General features: G+C 39.1%; 1 protein-coding gene and 1 long non-coding RNA gene across 2 annotated transcripts; one reads left to right on the top strand and one right to left on the bottom strand.

Annotated features, from left to right (window-relative positions):
• Positions 1 to 132: 132 nt before the first annotated feature.
• On the bottom strand, positions 133 to 18,086 carry stx18 (syntaxin 18). Its single transcript, XM_022200285.2, has 11 exons — positions 17,874 to 18,086; positions 6,510 to 6,577; positions 4,078 to 4,193; positions 3,776 to 3,853; positions 3,602 to 3,668; positions 3,400 to 3,491; positions 2,294 to 2,385; positions 1,932 to 1,990; positions 1,369 to 1,438; positions 1,186 to 1,266; positions 133 to 1,082 (listed from the first exon to the last, which is right to left on the bottom strand). Exons 1-11 carry the CDS (start codon positions 18,024 to 18,026, stop codon positions 987 to 989), a joined length of 972 nt encoding a protein of 323 aa, XP_022055977.1. The 5' UTR covers positions 18,027 to 18,086; the 3' UTR covers positions 133 to 986.
• LOC110955245 (uncharacterized) lies at positions 18,087 to 23,577 on the top strand. The gene is made up of 4 exons (XR_007942213.1): positions 18,087 to 18,155; positions 18,466 to 18,767; positions 19,354 to 19,486; positions 19,630 to 23,577. It is a non-coding gene; the product is annotated as an uncharacterized LOC110955245 (long non-coding RNA).

Raw genomic sequence — 23,577 nt, 5'->3', positions numbered from 1 at the left:
GATCCATATATGTAAAAGAACATTTACATTCATTATTTTCAAAGTAAATCTTGTCAGTGCTGCTGAAACTCCCTCAGTGCAGAGAATAAATATAGTTAACAGTTCCTGTTCCCTTGAGTTCAGATCAAAGAAGAAATTTCAAAGCGCTTTAATGCTGTCACAAGAATCTAGGTTAATCCTAATAAACAGATTAGCTGAAACATCAGGAGTCAATAGGCTCTTTTCCTCGCTGACATAATCCAAGACAGGCTGTAGCTTTCTGCTGCTCTTGATGGTATCTGAAATGGCATCAATATGAAATGCATCAACTGTTATAAAATAATACCCTGAAGTAAGGAAAGAACATACAGAATTCAATTAGGCATATTGCTTGGCTTTACTAGAATGTAAGTGGTGTGTTGGTACAGTTATGCTGTCATAGATGCTAAATAAAATTCTCTGCTGCTGACAGCTACCTGGAAAGCAAAACATTTTCAGCATTTGAGCGTGTTAAGTTACAGCAATCTGTAATAACTGCAATAAGTTACAGTATATCATTGTGGGAGAAATCTATAATCTACTTACATACATGAGAAGAGAAGAGTCAAGTGTCCTCTAGTGCACTGAATTCTGCTTCAGAAAGGAGCAACAGAAATGAGGCTTTGCTCTTTCAGTTTCACAAAAATATGCGCTACCGAACAAACCATTATCACTGTTTTAGTGGTAGAGAAAGGCCAACTGCTCGACACAGGACAAAGTGTTAAAGTGGGCACAGTGCTGCATACAGACTTTGCCTCTACAGAAGTGCATTAATACATCAAAGCCACCCTGGAAGCACAACGATGAAAAGGGACCAACAAACTGACATCTCTGCTTGAAGACACAATCTTCATGATGAACAAGCTGTCCACCAGATCCAGCAAAATAAACTGTACATTCAGTCTCAGTGTTGTCATCACTGGCTTCAGGCAGTGTCCTGTCGCGCAGAGTCCATTGTGGCAGTTGTGTTAACTGTCATACCAGTCCAGGAAGAGCAGAGAGAAAGAGCACATAACAAGGAAAAAGAGGATCCATACCCTGAAGCCAGCATTGTTTTTGATTGCCTTGTGAAAGACAAAAAAAAATGAATGACATTTTACCAGTTGGATTCGTTAATATTGACCAAAAGCAAAATTGCAGATGTTTGCTTTTTCATCAAGTACGTACCTCTCGTATATCCTCATTGCCTTCTTTGACGTTCTCTGTTGCACCCACAACTAGTTGATGAATACTGTCTATCTCAGTTTCCTGTCAGAGAGTGAGAGGGATGATCAGTTTATGTAAAACCTCCTGTCAAAACACTGTGCATTTAAGTGGCTGAGTGAATGAAATAGAAACAACTCCACTCACTTGCTGCAAGACTTTCTCAGCAAAGATCTCCTGAAGTCTCGATATTTCCACCACTTTCCCCTCGATTGTCCTGGTGGGCACAGAACGTAAGCATGAAACATCCCATGAAAACAGTGTGTCTAGCATATGTCAGCCTTTCCAGATGGCATTAGTGTTCTCAGAGTAGGTTTTTCTGGTGTTTGGTGATTTTTACTTTAGGACCTCAGGAGTTTTGTTCCATCTGGAACAAACATGTCTGTGATTTTGTCTGGCTATCACAGCAGTAATGTCATCTGAAAACACCCATGTCTCCAGGTCATTTCAATCCTGTCAGGACTTGCATCTGGCTTTTCATTTAATTATTGTCTTGCTCACCTGGCATTTCAATCACTAAGACCATGTAATTTTGTGACGCAGTGTAACATATACAAAAAAGCGTCTCTGCTTCACTACAGTCCCCCAATAAATTGTTTACTATTAACATCATTATTTACTGTACTTGTGTGAACAGACTGAAAACACAGGTAACAGATGCTGTTCAGAACAGACTTAGGAAAAAGAGATGTGAGCTGATGGAGACTCACCTCACTTCATCTACTAGGCTGTTCATCTCACTGATCAGCCTCTGGTTTTCCTGCTCAAACTAGACAAAAGCACAAATTAACACCTTCATTAGTGAGGAATTATGTAGATGTCGGACATTAACGTGTCTTCTGGATATGTTGCATTATCTGACCCTTTCATGGATTTATCAAGGGATGTCTAAAAGATAATTTTGTCAAGACAAGTGACACTTGTCCTCTACATACTTAATTCCCACAAACACGCTCAGTAACGCACATTTAAATACAGATGTACCTTCATGAAGCTCATAGCTAATATAGAGAGTACAGTACTACATTTTGCGTAGTGTATGATGTTAATAAGGATTTCTGTGATGTCACACCATCTGGATCTCTTCAGGAGACAGCTCATCCTCCACTCGGCTCTCCTCCCAGGGGTTCACAGGATCATCCAGGACCTCAGACACACTCTTCTCTACAGCAAGGGAATGGAAATGATAAATGTCCAGTGAATAAATCTTTATGTTACAACAGAACTGTCAACACTTTTACTTCTTAAAAATGAAACTATAAGCCTGAGTTGTTAAATACATGGATTCATTTAATTGGGTTATCTACTTTACATGTCACCACATTGGACTTAAGAACTAAGTACAGCCAGTTTTAGTTTTAACGAATATGGATGCAATTATGTGCAGTTATTAAAGGAAAATGAGTTGAACAGAAGTTAAGTTTTAAACTGTCCTCATTTTGTTTAATAAGTCTTAGGAAATAGACATAAAAAATGCAGTTGACATAATGACAATAAATTATCTTCTTGTCTAACTACCTTTCAACTATTAAGCCTTTTTTTTAATTTACTGTTTTAATTAAACTGCAGTACATCAAAATGCCAAGAAAACTGATTTTAAGATGATACATGCAATGCTACTGTTGTCAGTCAAAGTGGAATTAAGCTGAAGACACTGCATCTTGTGAGCCACTGTTTGCTTGGGACATCGATATAAATGATGACGGTCTTAAAAATGTTAATTAAAACCATTCTGAACATTTATTAATCTTTTGATTTGATTTTTATTATTGTGGATTTTGTGAAATGTTGAGTGTATCCCTGCATGCTAAAGATTGTCCAAAACATTTGATTTTGATCACATAAACTTGCAGAATTACAAGTTATCGGTTGTGATTTTATTGAAGCACTCACAAGGGATCGTCACATGTAATAGCGAAGTACTGTGAGGCCATGACTTAGACCATCTATCCATTCTGATATACATATTTGTAAATAATGTTGTATTGCATTGTCTTCTTGCTTAACTAAAATCGATTTTCATACACCTTTTGACTTTTTAAATACACAAAATGACGAGACCAGTAAAGCATAACTCGTTCTTACTAAAGTACCCAAACGTAGCAGAGAGGTTGCTTGTCCATTCTCTGAGCCTTCAAAGCAGTAGAGCTCAGTGTCTCTGGGGACTCGCTAACTCACCAGAACTTTCCTCCTTGACAATCTTCTCCTGTGTGGGCTCCACTTCTACAGTTTTCTCCACTCGTCTGTGCTGCTCCGGTGCCAGTCTTGATCTGAAACCACAGAGCATGAGGTTCTGTGAATCACAAGCAGTTTCAACAGCCTCAGCAGCCTTACACTGAGGATGACAGATATTATGAGAATGAGGTTTGCAAGTACTCACAGCCTCTTCTTGTCCACCATTCTCTTGACTCTAATTGCTCTCTGCTCGGAATAGATTTTACACACTCCTTAAGGACAATCATAAAGACAGACAAGATATAAGTTGCAGTTCAGTCCATGGAGGAGTCAGTCATGACAAGTTTAGTCTGAAGTGCAATTTGTTGCACAAACTCACCTTTTAGATACATTTCAACGAGGTCCAGCACTGCCCCCCTGTGCTCCTTTATCTGAGCTGACGTCACCTGCTTCTCCGCTGTGGTGGCAACAACACACTGTTCCCTTACTACTGATAAACTCAGTGATTTTTGGATTTATTCAGAGTTTTAAAAAACTATGTTATAAGTTGTACAGTATGCTGTGTATAAAAGGCAGTCCCAGCATCTCCTGACAGTTTGTTTTTTTTCACATATTATTTGTGTTAATCTGCTGCACTGTAAAAAAAAAACAACAACCCAGAAAACACACACACACACACACCTTCATTGCGCAGCTGCTTGATGGCTTCAGAGCAGGTCCTCATGAAGATCTGAGCATCTTGGTCGATCTGGTCTCGTTCACTGTCCGTCATGCGGGTAAGATCTGATGAAATCAGACTACAAAATACACAAGATCAGTCAGAGCAAGTTTAAATACACAGAAACTTCAATGCTATCTTGTCAAGTTAAAGACTTGGTGAAGTTCTGGTATAATTACTGTTAATGAGAGATTTCTTCCTCATCCCTCATTTTTATGCGTAGCTTTAACCAATCTCTACTTCAAATATCCTCAGTCACAGTCAGTTTGAGCAGAGGCACATCCCACCATGCAATAAGTGGATGGCAGGGAAAATCCTGAGGAGTTTTCCAGACCATTAAATGTCAAAGCCATACACTCCCTCCTACCTAAATAAGCACGTTAAGACTTTCTAATCCATCTGAGCTATATCTTTTGCACTCTAAGTGGAAACGAAAATGCTTTAAGGAAATGCAAACAAGGAAAAAAGGGACATTTCACCTGCAGTAGGAAAGACTTCCTATCATCAAGTGCTAGTGAGAAACAATTTTACAATCTGATTCTAATGCCAGAATGAAGCCGAGGTTGTACTCCTTACAGAAGTGCACAGGAACAGCTGTGACCACTATGGATGTAGTTGTGGCTGTTATTATACTACTATTCTAATCTGCTCAGAAGACTTTGTTCCATACATGCACAGTAGGTCGTATCTACGTATTCCACATGTGCACACTACTGCCAAGCATGCGCACTGTTGCCCTTGTAGCGTAGACGGCACACGGACAAGAATTTGGGGCTGCCTATGGATGTCTGCTGAGCGGTCCACATGGACTCTCAAAGGTCTCAGTAGATGGCAAATTTTACATCACTTTAGTGTAACCTTACGTACAGATGAGGAAAGTATAATATAGTTTCTGCAAGGGTATGTGTGACATAAATTTTGCCATCTCCCCAAGCCTGCAAGAGTCCCAGCAGAAACCTTAGCAGACATCCAGGTGTAGCCCAAAATATATGCCACAAGTGCAGTAGTGGGATGTGTGTCATATACACATATTAATCTACTGATCTATTACCACTGATGGACTGAACTCCTGAGTCCTCCAGGTGGACCACAAAGTAGTATAACAACAACAGCAGCATGTCTGTGGTGTCCACCGCTGTCTGTATGCACAGGGAGTACACTCAAGGCTTAAAACACAGTTTTTCTACTAAGCTAAACTTCCATAGAGCTGCTGCAAACAGCACACAGAAAGCAGGGACTCTATTCCCTCTGTTGCAAAGGTAGATTGGAATGGATTTTGGATTACTTCAATTCATTTAAGAAAGTAAATTCATGCAAAAAGTCAGCGCTCGTGAATAACCTTGAAAAATCAGCGAGTATTTTCATATTTGATTAGACATTAAAGACATTTTCTTTATACTGTTAGGTCCTGGGCTGCTGACTGAGCAAAAAGCATCCATCTGAAGACATAAGTAATTAACAGACTAGTGGAGAGTGAAAGTAATTCTCTTCTGAATAAAGAACATGTGCAATACTAAGTCAGAAAGCATGAAACTGAACGTGCCATCCTGTATCATATTTACGGAGAACAACTGAAGGATTTAAGGTTTGATCAGGTTACCATTGTATAATGTTATTAAAACTGAATTGCATGACTTTGCATTCTATTCTTAGGGCCCATCGATCCAGTTTTTGCTTCCACCTGCAATGATGACCAGCTAAACTAATTCAGTTATAATCCATAGTTCAGAATTATTCTATCAGGAAAAGAAGTTAATTGGAAAATTGGAGGTCAGGAAGAGCTAAAGCCGGAAGGTATGAGACTTACACACATATCAGTGGACTTTCCCACCACTAAACGCTACTGCGCTCCACCCACTGACATCCCTAATGTTTAGCTAATGTGGTCTGTTGAGGCTTTATCAACAAATCTTATAAAACACCAGATACTTCACACACCCACACCTAGGAAACACAGAGGAGCCTTGGAGAGAGGAAGGCCTGGATTAGTCCCTGGGCGTGATTTGTTCTCCACTTGGTTGCAGTTCAATTATTCCAGACAATTAGACTGGAGCCTGCCGCTATAGACCACCCTACTTGCTGCTGACCTGGTGCCAGCAGCCAGCCCCTGCACCCCACACACACACACACACACACCCACACCCACACACACACACACACACACACACACACACACACACACACACACACACACACACACACACACACACACACACACACACTGAAGACATATTTAAAAAGTCTCATCTAATAACCCTGACTCCCGACCTTTTCTGAATTTTGTCAGAATCAAAGTGCTTTCCCCCCATCATCGGCGTTCCCTGCAGCCTTGAGGGGTTTTGCCGCTGCTGTTGTTGATTGTGGTGGATTACTGTGACTGTTTGGAGAGGCTTACCTTCCGGCGCTCACATAATCTTTTCTGTGTTGGAGCAGAAACTCCTTGAGCTTGGTGATGTTCGTGATCTGCCAAGATAAAGTGAGAAGCAGCGTTACTCGACTTCATTGCCTTCATATCAGCGAGTCTCTTGAAAGGCTATCCCTCAATTCCTCCTTCAAATATGTTCACACTGTCAACACAGGTTTAGAAGAGTTTTTGACGTGGATCAGGAAACTATTTTCTCCCGACTACATTCAGACAGAGCCAGAGAAAATGTATAATTTAATATTTATTGGTTGTGACAGGCGACCAATGCCTGTCTATCTCTGTGAAATTTCAATATTTACTTACGACAACTCATCAATGCCAGGACATGCAAAAATCAAACATGCAATTTCCACGTCAAACAGCTCTCATAAATATAAACCATCAACTACAGCGTACAGAGCACTGACAGAGCGAGCTGTAATAAGCTTTAAATTCAAGATCTGTTACTATTTATCACCAAGAAAATGTCCAAGTGTATGTGTGTGTCTACAGGGAAACCAGAGGAAACTTGGTTCAATCCAATATTTGCTCCTGTAATTCGGTCAAATATTAAAAAAGACCAAATTGCTTCCCCGTCCACAGAGCTCTGCTGGCAGTGTACAAGTGGGTGTGAATGCACACACAGCGGGCTCTGTTGGATCCACAACAAGACAGAACTCTGACAAGCCCAGGATTGAAAAATGACACAATGAGTTTGACTGTGACAGCAACCACAGAGCGTGGGGGATTATTTTCATAGCATAACGGCGCTGTCTTCAGCCTTCAGCCTTTTCACTCTAACAACCTCAATTATCAAATTGCCTTGGCTGTAAAGCGTAACCTGGCACCAGACGTCTAATAATGTCTCTAAACATTCATTCCTCACGTCACGGGGACCTGAAGCAGTGTTTCATTTGAGCCAGTGTTTGAGAAATGACAAGTTTTTCACCTCAGAGGTGTCCTGTAAACAGAGCTGAGCAATTTGTTAGAAACCCAGAACTCCTTACTTGGTTTAGAAAGCAACTCAGTGACGTATGACACTGCTGTGGGGGACATGCTAACGCAGGCAAGGGTTGTGAAGGCAGACAGACCCCTGTAATAATACAATTATTTGAGGTCAAGAGTTAATTGTTCAGTGCAGTTGAGCTTAGAAAAGGGGTTCAGGGAGAACAGAACCTTTCTCATGGATCAAAATTATTCAAAACATTGTCAGTTCTGTAGCGTGTCAGTGAATGACAAAGCAACACTTGGTGATCTTTTTAGCAAACTTTGTGAAAGTGCACTCAGCAAATTTCATACAATTTTATTTTTTGGTTTTTCTTGAAAATTGCTGTACAATGTGAGCTCTGGGTATTTTACCTTGTGCTTTGGGATTTATAGTCTTTAAAGGATCATCGTAATTGGAGAAGCATGGCGAGATGTTCTGTCTCATCTTCTGGATGAATCACACAACTATCGAAAGTAATCTAGAGCTGAAACAATTTGTAAATTAAATCTATTGTGATAAGTGACTGAGTGAATTCTTTAAATAATGTCTGCATTTTCACATTTTCTTAGTATTTAATATTGTATTTCTGTAACATGTCTTGAAACTAATTTAGATTATCCCAATGCTATGGAAGTAGCATAGTTAGGACAATGCCATAACATGACATTTGCCTGAACAACTTGGGGAAAATATGTAATTGCAATTTTTCTAGCAGATACTGTGATTGCAATTTATCTACCAATATATTAATTTTAATTCAAGCTTAAGGTCAATATTAATTTTGTATTAGGTTTTAAACATGTGTATGAGCAGTTACACATAAGACAGCATTGAAAGTGTGACTGTTAAATAAGGACGACGGCATTAAATTGAGAAACCAGCGACACAACAGTTTAAACCCCAACACGTATGAGACTGACCTTGAGTCATTCAAACCACAGCATGCAACCCTGAAGTTTAAGTCTGCTTGAATTGAATACATCTGATTAAAACACTAGTCTCATTATCTAAAAGCCACATCTCCTACATCCTAAATTGCACCTTTTGCAATTTCCTAATTGTATTGTTTCAAATTGTTCAGCCATATTTTTGACTCTTGATTTGCTTAAGCAGAGCCAGCTCTGGTGGTAAAACAGTTATTTATAAGCCAGAAAAGCCACAATGGAAGCACATTTTTGAGTTTCAATAAAGTTCTCCTTGGCCTGCCACAAGGTGGAAAATACAAACTCTTAAACATGACATGACTAATGTATCTTTTACCATAAACTATGTTTTCTGGTTGCAGTTAGCACTTGGCTGCAGCTCGGTATTTATGTACAAAGGTATACTTGACTAAAAACTCTGTTCACGGCACTACACGTTTTTGACCAGCAGGCAGTGCTAAAACCACAGCGTTGAAACCTGCTGAATCAGAAAACAAACAAGCGGTAGAGGGGTGTGTGTTTGTAGGGGTGCCGGGGAGCGTCAGGACGGCTGCTCTGGGGGTTGAGCTGTCTCCTGTGTGTATACATTGGAGCTCAGATTCCCAGCACAACCTCAAGGGTTTGCAGGGGGTCAGAGGGATCAATTGCTCTTGTAACTTAAGACCTTAAAGAGCAAGTAATTCCTCAACAATGAGGAAGGGGGTGGCCTTGTGCATGCGGCTCACCATATATATGTCTATGTAGGTATATCTGAACATGTGTGTGGGTGTGTGTGTGTGCATGCGGCAGCCATAGGTGTGTGTGAGGCAGAGCTCGCAGCGAAGTCAGGAGGAGACAGTCTGCCGGGCTGTATCTAATCTCGTCATCATCAAAGACCCCCACTTTACCTCCTCACTTTCTCCTTCCCCCTGCTTCCCTCCAGCCCTGACTGAGCCCAAACAAACCATCAGGGGGATTATTATGAGGAAGAAAAGAGAAAAGGCTTAGCTAGCAGATTTCTAAAGAGCTTGGATGGCTCTTTGTTTTGTTAAATCCAGGTAACTGACAAAATTTGATGATGACTGTCCTGCTTTGGTTTAAGTCCCTGTGTGTCCTGACCGTGGGCTATCCTCACTGACGCCATGCCATGTTGTGTTTAGCTATGTGGGCCTGATACAGAGAGGATGCTTCAGTGCAGAAGACTGTGCCACATGTTGACTTTATTATCATGTTTATGTCTGACTCTCTAACGGGTCGGGTTTTGTCTTCTCATGTCTATTCACAGGACGCTTAAGTCAGCTCTATAAACAAACAAAACGCAATCAAAAGCAGCTTTTAGGAACATTTTTCAATGGGGTCTTTGACCTTTTTTTGATATGTGCTGAAGCTGTATTAATTTGTTATGATTTTACTACATCATTTATTTAGATTCAAAGATGCAGTAAACAGCGTTTGCATGCAGTCTTCTTGTTTGATCGTGGAGGTCAAATCAAGCATGGATACAAAATGTCAACTACACAGTGTTAAAGTTATGGAGAGCCTGAATCATATATGAGTAAACGCATTGCATGTCACAAAGAGTACACAGCTGAAACAATCACAACACAGCCATTGTGCTGCATGACTGTGTAACATTTCTCCTTTTCACAACAGACTGCGATAAGTCGATCATCTCGTCAGTAATAATTGGTAACTTTGCTGCTGTTGGAGCTCAATAAGATGGACTGATTTGGGGACATCCCTACTGAGAAAGGCCCTGTACTCTGCTTTGGATAACTATGAATGGAAAGTCAATTTCTGCATTTTAAAGCAATCACATTTCAACAATCAATTTCATATGAAACAGATGTAAAGTCAGGGGTTGTCACATTTAACCAAAAAAACTCTGAACACAAGAGAAGACAAAACAACCCGAGTAAACCCAAAGGCAAGAGCCATGTTCCTTGTAATTGTAAAGTCAATTTGAAGCAAATTTTTCAAATGTCCCAATTTTTCTTTAACAGAAAATGCAAATTAAGCTTGTTTTGAATACACAACGCTGCACAGTGTCATCAGAAGGTGGCGCTACAGGTTATGCTACACATGACTGTAAAAAACAGAGTAGAAGAAGTCAGAAACAAAACCACTTGTTTGCTAACCACTAAAAAACCTCAAAGAAAAAAAGAAACAAAACTTTGGCCATCTAACAGAGAAAAAGAAACCTTCTGGAACAGGTTTTTTTTTATATTGGGCAACTTAGAATTATTCTTTCATGGTAACTGATGTTGGCTTCATGATATCTGGAGAGGAAGACGGTGAATAAAAGAGAAACAGCTGATCAGTCATTTGTGGTAAATAGTCACTACATCAGAACTTTATTTTTTAAAAACACTTTCCAAAACCCATTATGTGCATCAACACTTTTGGGATAAAGTCTAAAACTATCTTGGTAAAATTGGGGATTTTTTTCTTTTTTGAGTTTGTCATTTTCATTAACTTCTTCTGATGCAATACTTTTAAAATGAGCCTAAAAATACATTATGAAAACATGGCTAATGCTGTCTCCATGGCAGACAGGTGACATCAAGTGAGGAGTCAAGATTAGACAGCCAGAGCAGGTATTTAAGAAACAAAGCAGAAGAGCTCCACTATAGTAAGTACTATTATTATTATGTACTGTTTGTGAATAAGAAGATCTTCTACTGTCATGTTTTTTGGAGTTTGATGAGCAAGAGCATTACCTCGTTTCTCCCTTACTTTCTTCAGTGTTAATATGAAGGTGCCGAGTCTGATTCACCAGACTCTTTGAACTCTCATTCAAAATTTTACCAATTTATAATTATAAATGTCTGTAATTTGAATTTGTGTAACGCGTGTGTGCTATCAGTAGCTTGACTTCACCCACTTAAAAAACAGTATTTTTTTTAAAAAAGTTGCAAGCTTTAAATATTCTAATTAAACATTTCATTGATATTAATATAGAAGAAGTTAAATCGGAAAATTATTGGGTCTATGACTTCTACAATGTTTTCCTAATCCAACCAACAAGCAATAAATACATAAAATTGTGATAATAGCAACAAGCGAAAATAAGTGATGCAGACATGAAGCACTTCATTAAGTAGCTTAATAAAGCAATATAAAAATTCCACAAAAACACCTTCGATCAGGTTTGTGATCTCACAATAACAGGGACATTTAAGGAAAACCAAATAAGTGAAATTCCCATTACTCAGTATCATGCACAACATTAAACATGCAAAAATTAACTAAACAGTAGAAGGTGACAAGACATATTTTCTCCTGTATGTCATAAACTACAAATTACTGAAATTTTAAGGATGTTTCTAAAAAAGAAAAACAATCTCACTCTCTTGCTTCTAAATTATGTCTGAAAAGTGAAGGTCAAGGAAAAAGTTACATAAAGACAAAAACCACAAACATTGTGTGAGCAAAAAAATGAAACCATGATTGATCTGAAAAAAGGCATATAATCTGAGGAATGTCTGGGAAGCGAATACCTGGAAAATATAGACTTTTCAGCTGAGCGGATGACAGATTCTCATCATATTCTAATAATCAAAGCGCAATAAAAGCAGAGAAATATGACTTGAACGGTCTACAAGGCAGCAAACTCTCGACCTTTCCTCAGAAATGAATTTAATATACTTTAGATGAATAATCACCACAAGTGAAATGCCAAAACAATATGTTTACTGTTATTTAAACAACAATAACTGCTTAGGTTTCACTTAGTACATTCAGTATCAATGTGAATTGTAATTAATACCTCATGACTTATTTCAACATCTTCATTTATAACAAACGGCACACTAGCCACTTTTAGAGCTGTCATCTGTTTAAGCAGATGAGTACACATCTGTTGCAGCTTTCGTGGTTCAGACTGTGTATTTGGAGTGTCAGGGTCAAGTATGCAGCCTGCTGTGATTTGTACTGGTAGTGTTTCAGTGATTGTAAATCACAGTAATTTGGATTTGTCTAATGACAAAACCTTCTTGACTAAACGTCCAGAGCTGCTGCTTTAGTTTTACATGTTTAAATATTTAAATTGAGCCTTCATCGATTGAGCTTGACGCTACTTTTGTTCAGCTAAAACTATTTATTTTGCAGCCTATCTGGTGTCTATCTCATGATTCAGACTTTGACACACATCTGTTAATCTGCATTTCACCACTTTTCCTCATTTGTTTCACGAATCATTCAAAAACGCATTGTCGCATGCAGCGAAACAAAGTCAAAATTGTGCTCAGGCCTGACAGCAGATGTCTCAAAATTCAATTTGCCCGGCTTTCATGAGAAAACAGTGCTGAGATTAGGCCGACTGGTAAAGAGGCCATTTAGTGGGACTGTTCATCTCAGGGTGATCCTGGCAAATCGCTTAGTACAGACTGGGCTTTGACAGCTGCATGAGAGCATGTTTTACTTGCATGCCCGCATACTTTGTGACATTAGAGCACAAACTAAATAAAAAACTACAGATTACACACGGACACCCAGTTCACAATAAAATGTGGCTACAATAATGTTCAATATTGTCTCACTTGACTATATATAATAGTCATTTAATGAACTTGTGCAAATCAATATCAGAAATACTTAAAGAGGAATAGTTTTCCTGCAGTGCTTATCTTGCATTTTGCATCTTGCAAAAATGTTTTAACTTGTACTTATCCAAAAATTAGTTTTAATGACATGCTTGAGTAAAACGGTTCCTAGACAAGCCAGAAAAGGCATCATTGTACCATCTTCTTTCTTTATCTGAATAAAAATTTTAATAGAAAAATAAGAATATCGCTATAAGCTATTCCAAAGTTTGATCTCCCACTTTGAATTTGCACCTTTACTAACACGTGATGTAATTCAATGTGAAAATATTTTAATTTCATGTTCACAGTCTGACTTTGTTTAGACTGGTTGAGTTAAGAGTATCTCAAACATAATTTTGATATTTGAAATGTTGAAAAACTGCTTTGGAGTTGGAAACTCGATCATCTTAAAAAATATTAAGTAAACCAGACTGTTGAAATTTAAACTAAATGTTTTGAAAATACATCAGCTTACTATTTCAACGTGGAGTTTTCACAGGGAAGAGCCCCTCTAACAACACACCATACTTTTAAGAGCTGGCTGATGCCACACTTTTCAGAGTTTCAAAGAAAACACTGTGAGAAGGAGCCAATTTTGGCATACCAATACGAAAGGCACAGTGGGGAGCCAAGCACTATTTTCTACACCCAATTTAACAATTTTAGAGTGACCTCCACCATTTAAACTCAAGAAGGGCAGCATGCTGCGGAGAGTGACGAGGTGAGCAGTGAAATGGAGATCACAGCGCCCAGAACCAACCCCTATGAGGTAAAAGATTCCCCTGACCAAACCCCATCCTGCAAACACTGACCCTCTTATTAGTCAATCAAACATCTACTGCATCGCCTTGAAAGAAGCTACATTTCCTTTCGCACTGCACTGATTTTTGAGCGGAAAAAAGTCTCACAGGACCACTGCGTATTTGTCAACTTTGATGTTTTCTTTCTATTTTTGTGAAGCTTCAGTGGGAACTTGGGAGGGAGAGTTAGTGGGAGAGTTATGCATGTCTTGAAGGGCACCCACATCTGTTGTGCATTAGGTGCCGGCCGTCAACATTGTTACTGGGGACCTAATTTAATATTTTCTCTGTTTTGATCTTCCACCTTTAATCACTGGCTCTTGGGAGGATCGGCTTTCCCCAGAAATTGTTCGAGAGCCGAAAGAAAATGTTATTGCAGTATGTTTATGGAATCATACATAGGAAGAGGCGACTTGCGCAAAAAATGCTGCCTATGTCAGGCAGTATAGAGAGAAGAATGGATAGCTGAGTTAGGGGAGATGTGGGCAAAAACCGCCACATAACTGTAAGCAGTCAGGACATTCCAAACTCCCAATTTCATTTTCTACAAAAACTGCTTTACCGAGATGGTCCGAGATGATATCTGCAGGACCAAAGAGACAGCAGTAGGGGGGAGGAGAGCAGAGGGCAGGCACCACAGGATAGGTTCAGGTTTCTTTCGAATCAGCAGCAGTGCTTTTATTAAACCACCATTTCTAATATCAATGTAACAGAGCATAACAAAAACCTGGTTGTGCAGAGCTGCTGCAACTGGGCTCATATTTGCCTCAGACTGATGGTTGGAGACATCAGGTACAACTTAAAGCCCTGATTCCCCTAGGGAAACGTAAAGTGGTTCTTCAAGGTGCCTTTGAAGAGGTTTGTGTTCATGATATTCATGTCAGGCCAAGGACTTCTGGCTGCATAAGCAATACTCATGACACAGAGTGAAGCCCTTCACTTGCCAATGATCCATCTCTCAATGCCAACCACAGATGATGGCTCTGTGCTTCAGTGGTAGAATAAAACTTAAGATGTTTTTTGTGGAGTTTCCTGAACTAATTAAATGCCAATGTTACCTTCTGCGCCAAGTTTGTAAAGCCTGTGTCCCATGACAGAAACAAGAGGTTCAGAACAAGTTTTTTCTTCAATATATTCAGGCTTATGTGAAATTACAGTTCAATCCTACAATTAAATCAAGATTACAGCAGTATTATAGAAAATGAAATCAAAATTTACTCATGGAAGCATAACTCCAAGCTATAGCTGAAATTTTAACTAAGCTGAAATTCTGTTTTAACTAGTTTCTCTCATTACAAGAAAGCTTGTCGTGTCTTTCTCAGTGATAGACTGAGGAAAATGCTCTTTTTGGTTTGGCAAAGTCATTTTTCAGCTTACTCCCGCCTCAAGTCCTGATCACACTGGGCAATTTTCCGGGTCAACTCCAAGCCCAGAACCCAAGCCTGTCAGCATTGGGGGAGCAGTGAAACTCGACAGTTGGCATCAAAGTATTTTGGGTTCAAAACTGCTAAGTCTGGCCAGTTGGCCCAATGGAATTTTTCTTTCAAACTATTTCAGTTTTGTCTACCTAGATCTCAAGCAGAGCTGCCATTTATTTTGAAAAGCACACACTGATCAGCATTCCCGCTGTCTGACCTCAGTTCAGGGCAAAACAGAGGTATTTTTATGAGCACCCTGTTTTTCACTAATCTTTATCTCACTATGTAAATTGCATTTTGGAAGTGATTTTTGTTCCAAAGTAGATTGACTTAGGTTTTGGTACTGTTCTTAGAAGTCTTTAGTCCATATTTATTGATTTCTATTTTTCTGAAAATAAAATCCTTGTGGGTCATGAAATGCTCTCTTTCTGAAATATAATGGTCAAGCAGGTTAGCAGAGCAGAGAAGGATTGCCTTGTCTGAAACTGACCACTTTATTCAAGAAAACCTAAAATTTAAAGTGTACTATGTACCACTATTAATTCCACAGAGCCAAGTAGGTCCAGAGATATGTAATCTGATTTTTGTCAGTACAATAAAATACATTTTTTTATCACATAAAAAATAGAAATCTGACACAGAATAGAAGTGACTTGAAAACCAGCTGTTTGTGTAATTGTGTTAACTATTGGTCTTTTACTTTATTCATAATATGTTCTTTTGTTTACTGGTCTCTCTGCTCCTATCTCACTGATCAGACTTTTGTCGTTGCTGCCAACTAACTTGTTTGCACTGGCTGACTTCTTGTTTGCAGGTTTGACACAAACGTCTCACAGGTGTTCTCTGGGGTATGTATCCATTGGCTAATGAGTATTTGAGTGACAGCTGAGTATGTGCATTCTGGCAAGTGTCAGTAGGTTCCAGCCATTGATATCTGTTGTCTCTCTCCTACTTTCTGTGTTCACATATACTGTAAGTTATTACAGCCGAATCCCTCTAATAGCTGTTTTCAACTACAAGCTTTTTCTGTTTCTGTTGTTGGACATCCAAGCAAGTATAAAATAGTGACCGACACCCATTAAGACTGCACGTTGCCCAGCAGTCACTTCCAAAATGCTGCTCTACACCTGCATGAATTCTACTAAGACGCATAAATACAGGCTGCAAGTAGCAGCATTAGATTGACTAAAATCAAATGCCAACTATGATATTTTTCACTTTTGCTCGCTGTAATTCACACACTCCTGCCAGAAAAGTGAGAACCATTGAAGATGAGCTTGACGAACAGACAGGGCATATTAAAAGCAAAAACAAATAAACATTCGAGCTTGAGATGAATGATGATGTGAAAGTCTGACAAAACAAGCATTTCTATCTAGATAATGGCTCAGGCAGCATTGTTTAGAATTCAGAAAAAGGGATAACCTTTTTGAGAGTTGTTTATATCAAACAATGTTTCCGTTTTATGATGGTGGTCTGAAGATTCTAAAATTGTATAAGGTAGGCCCCAGAAATAAAACAACCAATGGCACTACAATGGAGGATTTTCTTATCAGTAAAAAATAGCAAAATTTACTAAAAGAATGTTTGATAGTTCGCCACCTGGGTATCCCCTCACCCCCGTCCACAGCTACAGACCTTTCTGATTTAGCCAGTGGAGACCAGCAGCTGCCCTTGCAAGATGGGCTTTCCAGTCTAAAACCACAAAGACTCAGTGTCCCCCGCTACTTCCATCTGAGAGATGCACTCACAGAGGCTTGACGTTGAGATCCGCATGGAGGTCAATGCAGCTGTCCCATCTGGTGACACACAGTCTTCGCCAGCCATTAGAAACTTAAATCTTAATGTAGTATGACGGCTTCACTCTGATCTCCCTCCATGTACCTCCAGGTTTAACTTGCTTTCTTTATTTATTGTGCATCAAGGTGAGATGATTCCTTAGTTCCTGGTCATTTTTTATGTGTGTGCATTTATTTACTTGTGTGTTATTTAATAATGTGTTACCAATAAAAGCCTTTCCTGTGTTCTGTTAATAATAGGCTAACTTGCTAAATTCAAAGTAGGATGGTTTAATTCAAATTAAACATTTGTCTCACGATTTAACAAAATACGCCAATAAAAATTCTAAGTAGTTTTCAATACTAATTGCAGTTTGTAAAAATGTACAACTGTACTACAGTTTTTCTGCAGAACATGAAGGTAATATTTCCCCCTATAAGGCTCTGAAATGTTTTCTTAAACACGTATAAGATCTTTACATGGTCGGCAATACACAGTACGATTATCTACTTACTGGATTACCCTAAAATAACTTCACCGTTTATCAACTGATTTGCAAAAAACCCTCAAAACCAATCTTTTTTTAAACTACAGATCGTGATAGGAACAATTTAATGCATATTCCCTCTTGGAAAACCAATTTAACTTTCATGTGGTATTCGCACTATTACAAGAGGCCTTACTGCTGGTGAGCAGCAATAGTAAGGACTTTCAGGTAGCCACTTTTACTGTACACTTTTACAGGCACAAAGGCTGCTTGTAAAATGCAAGAAAGGTTGCAGCCTCATCAACATCGCTCCTTTATAAAGCTGCCGTTAAGTGTACAGCAGGGTCGTGACAGTACTAGCACAGTTAGCTAAAACTAGCTTCAGTAACACTCACCACTTCTTTCGCTTTCGGCGAGAAGCCTCCCTTTGGTCTGCTTCTCTTGAAAATTTCATCTTTGGTGGAGTCAAAGCCGATTCCTATGGCTTTGTTCCTGGTTTTGACGGTCTTGACACTGGCTTTGAAAAGTAAAGTTATATCCACAGCCATGCCTTAGCCGCTGCAGCGCGAGCACCGCTGTAAACAAACCGACACGTCACCACGTGTTAACGTCACTGTCCTGCGACGCTGAGGATTTTCCCTGAGACGGAGAAGAAAGCCTTACGTTTCACCTTAAAGGTATTTTTAGTATTTATTTAACGTAGCATGTATTGTACATCTTAATATTTACATGCCGCAAGCGTCCGACCTGATATTCAATCACTTTTGACTTTAATTTAACTCGTGAAGCGAAAATCTTAACATTCGAGAAAATCTCTTAAATATAATAACTTAAGTCTTAAGTGGAAGCCTTTACCTGTGGTTTTGATCGTCATGCTGAGTAGTATTGTTGAATTTAGTCATGAAACATTTTCTGCTCAGTTTTAGGCATGTGTTTGCGGAGTAGTTGTACATATAAACCATTTGGCTGTGTCTCTTTCGCTTTCAGACAAATGTCTCTACATGTTGTTGAAGGAACACCCAGCAAGAAGCGAAGACCCAACTGGACAGACCAGGAGTCTCTTCTTCTTGCTCACTTAATGCAGGAGAGGAAAGACATTGTCAGAGGGAAGTACAGTACTGGAGTTTCAATCAAAGCCAAGAGACATGCCTGGGAAGAGATGGCTCAAGCCATCAATGCTGCTTTTCCACAGGTTCAGCGCACAGTTTCTGACTGTAACAAGAAATGGGAAAATCTGCTGGCGAAGGCAAGGGAGGAAATCAAACGACAGAAAAGGCAAGCGGGTAAAGGTGAGGCAAATCTGCAGGTTGTTAACAAGTAAAACCTTTACAATTAGTATTATACAGATGACACATTTATCACAATAAAATGATTTATTTAAATCAGTGTCAATAATTATTGCTAATGTTGAATGGCCTGCTTTAATAAAAAACAACAGTAAAAAGGAAAAATAAATATGAAAGCAACCACTTCAACTAGAAAGAAAATATGCAAATAATAATTTTAATGATAAAACAACAAATAAAAACACACTGAAAAAAATGACACACAAATGTAAAGGAATTATCTCATCTTAATGCACACTAAATTTAAAAAGCTGCCGCACTGCGCTGAGTTTAAGATTCTATGGCCGATTATTACTGGGTATCATCAGACAGGATACTGTGTGCACCCAACGTCAAGTCTGTCAACCTCCTGAGCAGGCTGCTGGGAGTTTGTCCCTTAGGTGGAGGTTCTGTTGGACACACAGGGTTGTGCTTCTACCCAATAAAAGATTAAACTGAGAGGAATAAATTAGCTTTTTCACATCCCTTCAGTTTTCTATTAAATTTACTGTATTTATTATTAATTTTTGAAATATTTTTTCATTCACAGATGCAGTCCTATCCATTGAACAGTTCAGTGCCGTGACCCAAATAGTTATTACAGTGATGAACCTCTCAGACATGCTGCAACAGGACAAAGACGACTCTTCAGTCTCGGAGCTGATGGAAACTGAACACAACAGGTAGTACATTTTTTATTTGTTGCCTTGAGTAGCTGCACTATCAAATCACCGTGGATTATTTATAGAAACTGTAACCTTGTTTGGAGAAAGAGGTCATGCCATTATTTTACAAAATTATTGATTAACTAACCTTTTTTTTCCAGCTCTGATAAAGACGGAAATGCTCACACAGTAAATGAAAGATTCACAAACAAGTGTCCGTCGCCTGAACATGAGCTCCCGACATATTCAGGTCCATCCATCTGTCCAGCAGCACAAAAGACGACTTTTTCCAACACCGCAAAATCATTCACTGTGCAGCTTGGCACTCCTCATGCGGTTGTCTTGACTGACTCTGGAGAACATCTGGGTAGTTCTTGCTCCACCTGTCCACCATCAGCACACTGCACAAATCTGCAGGAGCGAATGGATTTGGAAATGTCTGTGCTGAGAAGACAAGAAGAAGTCCTGAAGCTTCAACAGGAATATTACACACTTAAAATAAAGCTGATGAAAAAGCAAATGGAAGAGTCACCTCAAAAGGACTGAAAAAGCGATGCACCTGTATGTGATTTGTGCAATTCTACAGTTTATTTAGGAGACTCTTTTATCCAAAGCGACGTACAGTTAGCCTAGCCACGCTATACCCATGTTTCTGACGGCACAAAGGTCTAGGGAAGCTCGACAGGGAGGGAGGCGGGCTAAAAGGTTGTCTATCAAATCCCTCTGCAGCAATTGGGTAGGTATACAACCAATCTGCGCAACAAATAGGCTGACGGAGTTCCTAGAGCACCGGCGGATTGTGGCTAAGTCCCATTAGCTTCCCAACCAGCGGGAGCCAACTGGTATATTAAGGATTTGCCATATCCCGTCGGCATAAGTCCAAATATGTCTTTCTTCTCAATGAAACACTTCAGTGCCGTCCTTTGTTTATCTTTTAAGTAGAATTTTAGCTTCAAATCTTTAAGGGCTGTGGCCAAAGCCGAGTCGAAAGTTAACTGTTTATTGTGCGCTGGTTGTTTCTGTCAGAATCGTCGCGCCTCTGTCGTCACTTCGTTACGCCCGCCTTCTGACTCTACACTTCATGGTGATTGGTCCGGCCAGTTTTAGGAGCATCCAGCCTCGAGCCTTATGGAGGGTAACTAGACTCACCCTGGCAGAGAATTAAATTCGTTGCCTTGGGTTGTCTAGCGCGGCTAGGCTAACATACAGTGCCTATCATAAGTATTCACCCCCTTTGATGTTTTACCCTTTTATTGCTTTCATAAATCAATCATGGTCAATAAACAAAACAAAAAAAATATTGGAAAAAACTCTTTAATGTCAACGTGAAAACAGATTGCTATAAAGTAATGTTAATGAAAGAAAATTATATAAATAAAAATAATTGTTTGCATAATTATTCACCCCCTTCAAGTCAGTATTCAGTAGATGCACCTTTGGCTGCAATCACAGCAGTGAGTCTGTGTGGATAGGTCTTTTTGTTAAAAAAAGCCAAATTTTATTGACCATGATTGATTTATGAAAGCAATAAAAGGGTAAAACATCAAAGGGGGTGAATACTTCTGATATGAACTGTATATCTGAGAGTAGATACAACACAATATGACCACTGAGACTTTAAGCAGTGGGATTCATCTGTTTTACAGTTCAAATGTGTAACGTTTTCTGTACAGCACAGTGCGATGGAACAGAGAAACGCTTTTAATGTCGTTGAAAAATCTTTCCATATTCCGCTTTGAGAAACAAACGTCAGATTTGTTCCGTCACGCTAATGAGACGGCAGTGCCACTTCTGTCCTCATCATTCCAGTAAAAAATATTTTGTGACCTGGTCAGCTAGTAACGTTCATATTTTAGTACATCTGCAAATGCACAAATTGAATTTATTTTGGAGAACGCTGCTGGCCATGATAGCGACCAATGTGCCTCATGTTGGGCTGAGGATTTATGGTCTATGAGACATGTTGGATAGTTTCCAACGCTTTTTCAAGGCCTTGTATTCAGAAACTGTGCCATTTTTGTGCTGGACCGTGATGCTGCAAGACAACCTCTGGCTCGTAGTAGTGTGTGTGTGTGTGTGTGTGTGTGTGTGTGTGTGTGTGTGTGTGTGTGTGTGTGTGTGTGTGTGTGTGTGTGTGTGTGTGTGTGTGTGTGTGTGTGTGTGTGTGTGTGTGTGTGTGTGTGTGTGTGTGTGTGTGTGTGTGTGTGTGTGTGTGTGTGTGTGAGTGTGAAAATGATTTTTGTGTTTAGCTTAAGTTGTCGTTTTTCTGTGAGAAAGTCTTTTATTCCTAGTGTGCGTTAATGGTTCTGGTCAAAGAGCAATTTTGTCTCTTCCAGGCATCCATATAGCTGAAACCACAGTCAGTTTTATTACCGCTGTACAGTCTGGTAGATGATGACTGTGTATCAGAGTTAACCAAAACTTGTTAAATTACATAGTTTTTGCTAGAATTTTTGTTTGTTGTTCTACTTGATTACAGTCATTACAAAAGCGTTCTTAATTTTTTCGTAGCACTCTGTTTCCTACAGACCTATCATTTGTTATTTGAGTTGTTAAAAAAGTAATCCAGTGTGGTGTGCTGTGTCGTCTGTTTAGACTCTGAACAGACGACAGTCTAAAAGTTAGACTAAGTTGAATGCAATGTGAATGTTGTAGAGTGAGATACATCTTGAATTAATGAATTTGTCATGTCACATTTTATTGCCATTTCAATCTCTGAACAAAACATGAAAAAAGTGCTGTAATTCATTAAAGAAAAGAACTGTTGAAAAAAGAAAGCAAAGTTCCCTTTATCAACATATCCAGGATGAAATTTCAGTCTTATGTAAATCAAATGGTGCAGTCCGCAACTCTAAATGGTAATTAGATTTTCAAGGTAGTTTATGTCACACTTCACTACTATTACTGGTAAACAATATGGTTTAACAATAGTTAAACATCCTTCAAGTTATTTTAAATTATTGTACACTGACAGTCAATAGAAACTTTGAGACCATATTTTTCAACATAATTTTTTATTTTGAAGCCTGAAACTAAATTTCTTCATATGAATCATTTGTTTAGCATACTAGCATACAGAAACAAAAATCTAAAGTTTCAAGAATGATTTCAAAATAAAGAATTTCACAAAAGAAAACGGCACCTGCCAAACACAAAGTCACAACAGTCAACACCGAGTATGGCCTCCATTTGCTTCGATGCAGCCAGCAATCCGTCGGCGCATGCTTTGGACCAGGCTTCTGATTGTGGGTTGGGAACAGCCCATACGCCTGGCTACATCACTGTAGCTCAAACCGGCCTCCACCATACCCAGTGCCCGGAGACGTTGTTCATGTGATAGACGCGGCATGATGCTGTTCACTGGACTAACAATGGTGGCCTTTTTTGGGCCTTTATATAGACCTTCAAAACCCATTCTCAAATTGTGCAGATACTCACTGAGTCATGCTTGGTGTGGATTTGGTTCACTTTTGCAAAGTGACCAACCCATGTGCAATGAATCATGATAAAATGACAACTCCTCATTATCTCAACTACCAGGGCACTAGATCATCAGTAAATCCACAATGAATAATTACAACCCCCCTACAAGTAGAATTCTGCGTACATTTCTACCTCAAAGTTTCTATTGACTGTCAGTATACTATAGTTGTACAATACTAAGGTGACACATCTGCACAAGTTCATGCAACTTTTAAATATCTTTTCAGGTTTCCATATAACTAGAACTTCAGCTACAAAGTTCTCAAATTTTTTAAATCGACTCGTTCTTTGCGGGAAGTATAATTTGTGTTTTTCTTGCAGAAAACTACACTTCATGTGTATATTTGAAAACTGTGAGAAATGTAGTTTATTTGCTGATTCATCCCATTCATTCTTAAGTACAAATTTGGAAACTGTAAATGTTTGACATGTACCAATAAACATATTCGTAAAAATCAAACTTGATCATGCCAATGTAAGTAAAGCTACAATAATGTCCTGTCTAGACAAATGTAGTAATTTGTGCATAATATTTCTCATAAATCTGTTTATTTGTAAGTGACTGGGGTTGGCACCCAGATATAAGCAGTGGGGCCCAGCGTGTTGAATAAAAGTCTGTTATTTGC

This window comes from Acanthochromis polyacanthus, chromosome 5, assembly GCF_021347895.1.
Source record: "Acanthochromis polyacanthus isolate Apoly-LR-REF ecotype Palm Island chromosome 5, KAUST_Apoly_ChrSc, whole genome shotgun sequence".
Lineage (NCBI taxonomy): Eukaryota > Metazoa > Chordata > Actinopteri > Pomacentridae > Acanthochromis > Acanthochromis polyacanthus.
Note: the sequence above shows the minus strand (reverse complement) of the source record. Positions and strands in the feature narration are given on the sequence as shown.